This window comes from Malaclemys terrapin, chromosome 18, assembly GCF_027887155.1.
Source record: "Malaclemys terrapin pileata isolate rMalTer1 chromosome 18, rMalTer1.hap1, whole genome shotgun sequence".
NCBI lineage: Eukaryota > Metazoa > Chordata > Testudines > Emydidae > Malaclemys > Malaclemys terrapin.
The window spans coordinates 6,710,195-6,721,700 of NC_071522.1; the positions used below are offsets into that span (position 1 = coordinate 6,710,195).

Sequence of the window (11,506 nt, forward strand, 5' to 3'; positions counted from 1 at the left end):
AATGCGCTTAATTTGCCTGACCTTGTTGTTGTTTGGACAATTAATCAGGTTTGAGCCCCTGCTCCAATCCCCAATGAGATCAATGGGAAGTCTCCTGTTGACTTCAATGGGCATTGGATCAAGCCATAAATGTGCATGTCAAGCCCTAGATGGCTCTTGCATGCTACAGTGAAACTTCTAAAAATAATACAGCTGTTCCCTCCATCACAAACTACCTACCCCACCCCTGCAGGCAAATGAAAAGAGGGGGAGCTAAATCGTCATGATTTAAGCTGCCTGCTGCAAACTGGGGGGATTTAAAAGTCCTGAAAATGGCCACAGGGGAACTTAGACAGCCATGTTCATAGAGAGAATTCAACAGACAAAAATTACTTGCCCCAGGCATGCTTCAGATCAAATATAGAGATGATGAGTAAAACCAACTCCGCTGCTCTTGGTGCCTTGGCAGAAAACATAGGGCAGAATTTTATTTTCACTTGTAAAAAGACTAAAAGGTGCCAATTCCAGGCCATAGGCATGTTCAACACTTCTTTACAAACTCACCTCCTACTGTACAGCCAAATCCAGCAACCAACTCCCACCACAGACCAGAAAGAATCAGGCAATCCGTTATCACAAAATTATTATTCAAATACCAAGCCTTCTGCAACTATCTACTCTCAGATGAAAGCCCCAATAAAACGCTCCTGCAATGAGCCAATGGATGGCAGCACCGATGTTTGCTAAGATTGCCACTGATGTCATTGGCTGATAGCCAATATTTGCCCAGTATAGCTGGAAATAACGGGAACCAATGCTGTTCCTAGAATAAGGTTCCCTTCATCAGAAGAAAATGTATGGACTACTCACTGTATTAATTTATTTAAAAACCAGTTGCTTCCAAAATGTTACTAAGAATGATGCTATAAATACAAATAGGTTTAATATTTACCAATAAGTACACTAAAAACTTCTTTCATTGGGTAAGATGCAAGGTATTTACAAAGGAGACCACATATTCTTAAATTTACAAAAACTGTCTTTAATCTTCCTTTCCAAGCTCTTGCTTTGGTATTTTCTGGTTTCCATGTTACAGCAAATACTTAGCAGTTTTATAGAATTTTTTAATTCTTAAGAGCTGCTGGGTGTGGGAAAATTCCTTGACTATAGAGGTGCTGTATTTTTCATTCTATGCTTTTTGTCCAGGAGGCTTGCTGATGGTGCAGGGTTTGTCAGGTGCTCTCTGTTTGTTGGTCTTTGAAGTGGTCTTACAGAGCCTAAAAGAGAACCAGGGGGAAAACTTCTGTAAGCTTGAGGGGGTTGTACATTCTAGCCAACAAAGGAAACCAAAATGGATGCTGAACCCTGAGCCATTCAGTTAACAAGCAGTATCCACATCCCTCCTCAGACAGTTCAGTTCCTTACTCTAACCAATTTCATGCATATATATTTTCCCATTCTACTGACATAGTTGAGGCATATTGGCTCTTGTTAGATTGACTGCCAGAAATTGGGGCTGGACAACATGGGATGGATCACTCGCTAATTGCCCTGTTCTGTTCATTTCCTCTGAAGTATCTGGCATCGACTGCTGTTAGAAGAGAGGATACTGGGCTAGATAGACCATTGGTCTGGTCAGTATGGCTGTTCTTATGTTCAAATCGTGGTGTTACCAGTCATGAGTAATAATTAGTGATGGGGCCTTTCAAGTGAAGAGCAATTTAAAATTCTTGAAATGATTACATATGCATTGTAATTGTACTTGGCATTCCCAAGTGTCTCACATCTTCAATGCACGTAACAAATACCCATGAACTGAACTTCATGACCGTTCTATTGGTTAGCTAAGTAGGATACGTCCCAATTAGGGTGACCAGACAGCAAGTGTGAAAAATCGGGACAGGAGTGTTGGGAGGGGGGTAATAGCCCATATAAAAAAAAGCCCCAAATATCGGGACTGTCCCTATAAAATCGGGACATCTGGTCACCCTAGTCCCAATGTACAGACGGGAAGGCTGGGCCGCAGGAGACTGCCCAGCATCACAAAGAGAGTCAGTCAGGAGTGTCTGGCCCCTACTTCCGCACTCAATCCCATACGTCACACTGCTTGCCTAGGCCATATACTTCTTCAGCTTTTCCACTATCCCTTGATGGAGTCCTCTCTTGTCAGGGCCGGCTCTAGGCACCAGCGTTCCAAGCATGTGCTTGGGGGGCAGCCCTTTTCAAGGGGTGGCATTCTAGCCTTTTTTTTTTTTTTTTTTGGCTTGGGACAGCCAAGAACCTGGAGTCGGCCCTGTCTCTTGTTGCTTTAGTCCTTGCTGATGATTTCTGCTCCACACTATGCTGAACGAGGGCTTTTAGAGGTGGCACTCCAGATGGTGAATGGAAGAAAGTCGAAGGAGAGGGGAAGAAAAGAGAAGCAAGAGGAAGGACAGTGAGTAAATGAAAGAAGATGAAAGAAAAGGGAAGGTCTCTCGCAGAACTGACTAAAATTCTAGCAGCTCGAAATAAATATGCTTGGGCTCAAATCCCCCCACCCTCTCCTCATAGAGTGCCATGAGGGGGTACCACTGGGGCAGGAAGGAATTCTCCTTTTCAGGTTTCATCTACACTAGAGTTAGGTTAACTGATTGCCAGTTCACTCATCATTAGCCAACATGTTTGTACTGGATACTTGTGGTATATCCTGGGCTCGGCTATAAGGTAAACCAGTCTCACATGTACAAACGTATTAGTTAACTGGCAATCGGTTGACTCGGGTTAAATTGAAGTGTAAACAAATACTCAGCCATTGGATTAGCAGTGGAGTGACTTCGCCATCACCACTGCTCCCTTGTGGTGCAGTAGTCTTTGTTGCTGCTGTTTTCCCTCCCCACACCTCTTCTGTTACTGGGTCAATGGCTAAAAGATCTGGGTTGGTTCTACCTCCCATTATCTCATCCCATGAGTCATCCATTTCCCTGCGCATTGCTGGTCATTCAAATCCACCACCTCTTTTGTACATCTGTTTTTGGAGTGAGAACCGAACAGTTGCCTGGCTTGCTATTGGCTCTCAGCTATGCCTAGCGTCCTTCAGCAGCAGCAGTACCTCTTCTTCGTCATACTTGCTGCCTCTGAGTCACCTTGTAGGCTCGTTTGTGATGGCTGTGACTGGATCTGACTCCGCTTCCCTTGCATATTATTTATGTCTCCACGGAGGCCCCATGCATCATACAGCTTCGTCAACTTGGTGTTTTCGGGTATTGGAACTGAATCGGGGTTTTGTGAGCTACAGTACAATTTCTACAAATAAATACAAACATAAAAATTCACATAACACAAGAAGGTGGCATTAAACAAAATTGAAGTGTATGACCAGGTGCTCATGTAGTGATTCCTCATGCTGGGAAACGAGCTCTTGGGTAAACTATCGTCCTATTTGGCTACACCAATGTTTCTAGATGAGCAACTACTAATCAATGCAGGTGGTTGTGTTTTCTAAGGTTGAGTCGAACTTCTTTCTTTCATGGAACTGCCTTCAGAGATCCCCACTGTGGGAGTTCTGCTCCCTGCTGGATAGAGCCAAGAATCTATGGAGGCACCAGGGGGTGGATTTAGGTTAATAAAAGAAAAAAGTTGGAGCCTACTAGTAAGCTATTTCCTGTACCACCAAAGGGTCTCCACTTTCTTCCATTCCTGAGTCTTAATCTTCCACCGAAGCCTCCCAGCCCTGCCCAGCCCTGCAGCTAGCTGACTAGAAGCTAAGCTCTTTCTCTGACTCACTACTGTCTCTCTGAACCCCAGCCAACCACCAGGTGAAGATCCCATGGGTCCTGTTTTAAAACCAGAAATCTATTCTGAGAACTCCACTGATGGCAGAAAGAGACATACACACCCCAACTGCTGAGCGACTCACTGCATCTTCTGGGCCAAATTCATCCTAGGTTCAAAGAGATGCAACTATACATCGGTGCAGTTTCACCCAAACCTAGGCAGTGAAATCAGCATTTTAATTGTTTGACCATCATAGGGTTTCACTGAGAAATCGTGATGTCGTCTGTATGCAGAGAAGCTTTGCTGATTGCCTAGCCTGGAGTATCTAAACTCATGTCCCTATCTTAGCCCTTATAGAAAAATCTTTTAGAAGTAAATAGAGATCAAACTGGTAGAATTCTACAGAAATGCAATAGAACTCTGTAGAAATTACACGTTTTTTTTTTTTTGGGGGGGGGGGGGGGTTAAGGAAAAAAAAAACTTAGCAAACAACAAGCCCTTGAGCCATCATGTAGAATTACATAGCAGCAGCATACTATAACATTGCAAATGTTCATGCTCTTTGGCCTCTTTCTTAATGTCCCAGCTCCTGGAGCCAAGTGATGATATGAGAATTTTGGCTTGCTTTTTTTTAAGCAATGAAAGTTTTTAGCCCTCATGGTTGCTGCCTGCTCAGTTTCCGGTGTGAATATCCTTCCACGTTACATGAGAAAACAAAAACTAAAATGTACTTGCACCCGGATCCTGTAATGGGATTCACGTGAACAGACCCTGTGTGCAGCCGGGACACCAACAGCACCCCCAGGGCCCAAGCAGCAAAGCAGCCTCTGCAACCAAGGTTTTGATACCAAAACAACCCAGAGTGGCTTGGTTAAAATGACAGTTTACATTTGGTTTATATCGTCTGAGGGGTTTTTCATTTAAAATTCTCCGTTAACTGTCCTGTCAGAAGCCAAGCAGATAGATTTTTAAGGAGGTCTGAAACTGCAGATGATGATGGCACCTACTACATTGGGGGAGGGGAATCTTGTTGATTTGACCTTAAGAAAACAGATGATTAAGGCTGGTTGGCAGCTCTGCTAGTCTCCCTGATGGAGTAAACTTCATAAAGATATCAAATTAATATGCTGGCAATCTCAAGCTCTTGCTAATTACAACGTTGGTTCCGTATATTTACACTTGCTCTTCTAAATAATGAGCTGTTTCCAAATAATCTATTTATGTTTTGTAGAGTGCATGATAACATTCTGCGCCACAGCCTGTTGTTTATGATGTAGCAGGGCTTTGAAAACCCACTGTTCCCTCCACACAAAAGACAAAGAGGTTTGTTTTCTCTCCCTGGCTTGCAGAACAATAGGCATTTGTCAACAGTTATATAATGTCTGATCTGTCATTTCTTCTATCAGTCCTTATAGAGACAGTCTAGTCTTAATATTATACAATGTGGCAGATTTTTATTCTTGCATAGATTCATATTTCATACTCCTCACCGGTGTAACTAAGGGCCTTCCAACAGTGTATTAAGCAATGTGAGTAATATCTGTGCCATGCTGTTTGTTCTCTCATTGTCTCCCCAGGAGGAGTGTCGTGTTTTGGTAGGGTTTTTGCACAAAGGAAGAGTAACAAGAGGTGCTGAGCTGCAGCCCGGTGGATAGAATTCCTTACCCTTTCTTTATGGCTGGGGTAGAAATCTCACTACTACACCTATCACAAACTCTGACCTTTGGTGAGAAAGAGCTAGAGCCTTAGGAAAATAAGAATTAACTTTCAAAGACACCCTCTCTCTGAAATCTGGCCATGAGATGTCTTTAATATGAATGAAGTTTGAAAAATGTAGGAGTTGTATACTGCTTATGCAGATTCACCTATTTTTCAAATCCCACTGGGGTCTCTCACCAAAGCTAATAGGAACTATCTGTTGTCATCAAAGGGCAGCATCTGGCCTTCTATCATTTTTGGTGGTAGAAATGAGTATTAAGCAGCAGCTATTTCTTGTCTGAGAAGTAGCATGTGCTCTAGCCATCCCATCTACAGCTCTCTATGATTTCCAGTCTTTATAACTCATGCTAATCCATATGACAATGTCACCAGGTAGTGAATTGTGCTGAAACGCCCTGGAAACCATTTTCTACTCCCAGGCTGCTAGACTAGTGAGAAGCTTCTGCCCGGTATAGTAAGATATATTGGCCAGTAGCTGAATGACTGTCATTGAAAAACATAGCAGGAACCGGAAGAATCCAAAGGAACTGATCGCCCTTGAGGAGACGTAGGGAGAAATCCCGACTCTAATTAAATCAGTGAGAATTAAGTCAACTATATAAGATGCCTGCCTGGTGTGATTAAAGGATCCCCTTATGGCGAGTAAGCAGGAACAACCTACTGTAGTAGCTTTTCAGTTTGCTATTGATTTACGGCTCTTACCAGAAACTTCGCCATTTGGTTGCTCTTACTGTATTTGTACAGTTTGCGCAGGTGTTTGGCATCAAGTCCTGAGAAAAGAGAGACAAATCTCCACAGCATCCTAGAGGAAGGAATGATTGAGTGAAGGCAGCTGCTTGAATGCAGATTCTTCCCTACCTGTTTTTTTTGCATCTGTTAGTGGTAATTCATTTCTGTCTCTCTCCTGTAACCAGGGACCTACCCATTTGTATGGGCTTCTTCTTTTTTTTTTTTTTAAGCTTATAAACGGCACAGATGCACCCCTCCCCTTGGAATGTGAAGAGTCATTCTGGGGTTCAGGATTCCAGGCAGAAGACTCACGTTTGTTATATAATCTTCAGCCATAGGGTCAGCATTTCTCATGAGACCCTTCCTGGTTTCGATAAAGGAAACTTCTGCATGTGGTTTACAATCCTTAGAAAAGAGATGGTATTTTCACCATAAGCTCATTGAGTCACCATAAACTGGGTTGCTTCTGATAATACAAGACGCTATTTGGCCCTGGGTTAAATTCACCCATGGTGTAAATCCACCGAGTGAAGTTAAATACCATTGGAATTACACCCAGATGGCCTCCATGTGTCTTAGGCACCGGCTAACAGGAAAACATCCACAGTACCATCGTTGATGAAACCGGATATATTGATTGGGTAGAATTTATAATCCAAATAAACCTTTGATTAAATTGTGGGCACTATGGTAGACTTGTGATACCATTGGAAATACCATAATAATACCTAGTTGCTTCTATAGTGATTTGCAGGCACTTCACTAATTAACCCTCATACACTCAGGATATGGCTTCGCTGTAGCGTGAACAAGTTATTTACACTTGAGTTACTCCTCCCGAGTTAGCCTAGTGTGAGTGAGAGCGGCCACACTGTGAAATAACACGATCTGCTTTTGCCAGGCTGGTGCTGCACTCACTTGTGTGTGGCAATAAGATTTGTAAGGGTGCATCCCATGGTTCTTTCCACTGCAATAAGCTAAGCTGCTCTCGACATTCTTTCCCAGTGAATTGTGGGAGAACGTGTCTGTTCTTTGGGGCACACGAGGGGATTTGTGGGAAGGCATTGGAGGGCTGTCAGCACCTGAATGGAGCTAGCCTCTATCTACACCACAGAGTAGACATGTTATAGCAGCTGATGAGTTGAACAAACATGACGCTTAACTTTTATCCCCTGACTGGCCAGCCAGCCCAAGTTAAAAGTGCCACTTCACTTGAGTGAAGGATTTTTGCACCTGGATGGGACTCAAATTAGGGGTAACACTTGAGTTAACTGGGCAGTGAAGACAAGCACACAGATACATCCATGAAGTAGGTTAGGGTCAATTTGTTTTCAAGTGTCCACTAATTTTGGATGCCCAACTTGGGATGTTAACGCCCTGATTTTCAGAGGTGCTGATTACCCACAACTCCCAGTGGGATATAATTACGGGTGCTCAGAAAACCACACTCCACGAGTCTCAAGTGGGCACCCAACATTATGTGTGACTTCTGGAAATGTGTTTCCAAGTGATTGCCCAAATGCACACAGCAAATTGACGGCAGAGCCAGGACCAGACCCAGTTCTTATTCTCAGTCCTGTGCTTAATCCACTAGCCCAAGCTTCCTTATAAATGAATGCTATTAGGACTTTATTGTCATTGCTAGTGTGAAAGGATTATCTTACTTCTTCCACTGTTTGAGTTCCCAGGATTTGCAGTATTGCTGAAGAAACATATTGATGTGATCCCCCAGGATGGTCAAGTTTTTCTTAGTGTACTTCAGTTTTTTGTCCTTGGGAAGCTCTTGGGGCAAATCCAGTTTCCGAAGAGATTTCTTAAAGGGTCTCAGAAACTCCTTGCACTGTAAAGACAAAGAGCTCAGTGACAGAATATTACTGACAGAAGACAGGGTTATTGCTCTAAAAGTACGTAATAGGCATCAGCCAGTTACAGTCTCCTTCATAATATAAACATGTTATGCTGAAAAGATGTCTAATGTGCATTGTATTTAACAAGTGTAATTTATATGAACATAGATTAACTAAGCAAACGCATTTATAGCTAGTGTCTTCTTCAGAAACCATTGGAGTTGCACTGTTTGGTTGAGCCCTGAAGATTCAATACTGGTGCATTCTCAGCATGGAACACAAAGGACAGTTGTCAAGTGTGCCCTCTAAGAGTTGTAAGGGGAGGGGTTTGAGGACTTGCTAAGGATGGGGGATGATTCTCTTTTGACATAAGGTACAAATGTAAATATCAATCTACAGAATTTACAAGATACCTCATTCTGCAATAAGGGGAGAAGGAAAAGCATTTTATATCACTCCCCATATACCTGGGCCCTCTGCTATGTTGTAAATTCTCTATAGTTTATGCGTTAGTTTGCAGAAGGTCTCATGATGTGTGTGTGTGTGTGTGTGTGTGTGTGTGTGTGTATCAGAGTGAACTCGCAGGCATCATTCTCTGGAATATGCTCTCTTCTTTTAGCTCTTATCTGTAGACACCATTTGTTTCCACACCCTTATTTTTCCTCCTAAGAAGGGGGAAAAGCTGCATTGCTGTTACACTAGCCCTCAGCTACAAAACTGTATTGTTTTTCCCTCCTCCTCCCCAACAGGTAGGAAAACAACAATACAGAAAAATACAGCAATAAGCTCTCTAGGGAAAGAACCATTTTTTGTTGTGTATGTACAGCACCTAGCACAATGGGGTCATAGTCCATAACTTGGACTCTTAAGTCCTACCACAGTGATAAATAATAACAGATGAAAGCACCGGTTACCCAATGACAAATAAAATAGTAGGGTGAAGCTGAGCAGTTCAGTCACACTAAGGGTACATCTACACTACTAGATCTGCGGGCAGCGATTGATCCAGCGGGGATTGATATATCACGTCTAATCTAGACATGATAAATTGACCCCCAAACCTTCTCCCATCGACTCCTGTACTCCAGCGCCGCGAGAGGTGCAGGCAGAGTTGACGGGGGAACGGCAGCAGTCGACTCCCCGCGGTGAACACAACACGGTAAGTTGACCTAAGTACGTCAACTTCGGCCATGTTATTCACATAGCTGAAGTTGCGTAACTTAGATCGACCTCCCCGCCAGTGTAGACCAGGGCTAAGGCCTGCTGAAGTTAGCCAAGTAATATCGCTTGCACATCCACTTACATTTCATACATCCATGTTTTATGTATCAATGTTTCCAACAGGTAAATCAGATTAATGCAAAGTGTATTTTTTTGAAGTTCTCTGAGCGAGAACTTCTTGCTGGAGAAAAATGCCGCCTGAGTTGTTCAAATAGAAGCTGTTTAGTTCTTCCTGTACAATGGTGGGTCATGATCCTCTGAGTTCTCATACATGTCTGTCAAAATGGATTAGGAGTCAGTTTTGAAACTAAACACTCACATAAGTGGGCTAATTGAGACAGAAAATCGTCAGAAGTATCCGATAACTCTGGGCGCCCTTTTTTTTTTTTTTTTTTTTTTATTAAGAATGTCCAACTTGAGACCCATTGGCCTGGCTTTCAGTGGTATGGTGCACCCGGAGCTCTAGTTGAAATGAAATGCGAGTTTGAGGTGCTCTGCCCCTTTGGTGGGGGTGGAGTGGGGTTAGGCCTAGATTTCTTAAGTTGAGTATCCAAAAAAGTGAGTCATGCAAAACTAGTTGGCCACTTTTGAAAATGAGTCTAAGGGACTGGCCCAAGACCACACAGTGAGTCATTATCAGAAGCGAAAGAAAAGGAAAAGTCTGTTATTTACTAAAAGATCATAAGTTATACATGACTTGGAAAAAATTAATGAGACCAGAAAATCCTCAGCACAAAGAGAATGAGGTATTTCATCATGGTTTTTTATTCCCTTTCCCTCAATGTTTTGCAGCTTTTTTTCCAGTCTGTATGAGAAAAGAGATGGGTCATTCACACTTCTACTGCTAGCATCAATTTAATAGCTCACAATTTTGAAGGTGTCCTGATCAAGGCCGTCAGTGTAGCAGATGAGCAAACGTCCAGTTGGTATGGTACTCAAACAGTTCTTCAAGGGGATTGCCTCCTTCACCTTGCTGAGCAAATACTCATTCTCTGTTGTCTACAAATTGTGAAGTTAGTATATGTTAATTTTTTGATCTACACAAACTTGTGTCCCATTGTTCAATGTGGCACAGGACAAACATTATCCCCAGGCTGAGAGTTTGAACAAGGGACACTATTAACACTGTCAAAAGCATTTAAAATGTGATTTTTCAAAGGTACCTAAAGGAGTTAGGTACCAGACTCCTACTGAAAGTCAATGGGAGTTGAGTCCCTAACTTCCTGAAGTGTCTTTGAAAATCCCAGCCTCACTACATTACAAAAGAAATGTTGTAGATATCTCTTGCTTCTAATGACACTAATCCACTAGGAGTTGGAATTTATTATTGATAACTAGAACAATAAATGTATTGTGCTAAGTTCTGCTCCAAGGTCAGACAAACCTTCCATTGACATCAATAAGATCTGTTGTATTTAACAGAAGCCAGTTTTACAAAAGCTCACCCAGTGAAATCAGATCTCCCTGGACTGGGTGTAAACTCCCTTTTCCATCACTGGGAAAACAGCTCTCTCTTTGCATTATCTGTGAAGGTGAATCATTTATTTGTGTCATCGCTTGTGAAGGGCATAACTACACAATGGAATACATGTTTACATTGTTTGAAAAAATCAAAATGGCTTGGAAAAAAATGTGTAGTGAGAGAAGTTCTCTTATCTACAGCACATTCTGTTCTTGGGTGGCACTTCAAAAAAACTGTATCCCAGATTACTCTACAGAGCTAAAAAGTGTGCATTGGCCACGCTGTTCATTTTCCATCTCCTTTCCACAACTGGCCTGTGCTTTATCCTCACCTTCCCTCCTCCATATGGCCAAATTGTCTCTACACCTCCCCTCCGCATACCTGGCTGGCTGTGCCATACCCAGCTGGGCAATTCCAGTCTCCCATGCTTATCTTCTCTCTAGTCTGACCTGCTTCTGGGCCCACTTTCTCCATTTGGCACGGTCCATTTCCTCCACTCTCTGAGACCTCCATTCTGGCAAGGGAGGGAAGGGAAAGTCGCCCTGTGGCTAGCAACCCAGCTTGCCAGAATTTGAATCCAAACCTGCTTGTGTGACATCACCTCTGAGGCACGCTGGTTCTGAGTTCTACAGCTAAATGGAGCAGGGACGAGGACCTGAGAAAGAAGAAAGCTGCAGCCGCTAATCTCCCAGCACAGGGTCCTAATGGGCAAAGGCTTTATCCATCAGACTCTAGACCAGTACTCTCCAAACTTTTTTGATCACACAGCCCTATCAGTAAAAAATTTTTGAGCACG

General features: G+C 42.8%; 1 protein-coding gene across 1 annotated transcript; it reads right to left on the reverse strand.

Annotated features, from left to right (window-relative positions):
* Positions 1–1,041: 1,041 nt before the first annotated feature.
* CHCT1 (CHD1 helical C-terminal domain containing 1) lies at positions 1,042–11,223 on the reverse strand. The gene is given in 7 exon segments (XM_054008689.1): positions 1,042–1,211; positions 1,214–1,256; positions 3,068–3,261; positions 6,154–6,253; positions 7,845–8,020; positions 10,116–10,247; positions 11,092–11,223. Coding segments are annotated over 7 exon segments (825 nt in total). The 3' UTR covers positions 1,042–1,163.
* Positions 11,224–11,506: the final 283 nt, after the last annotated feature.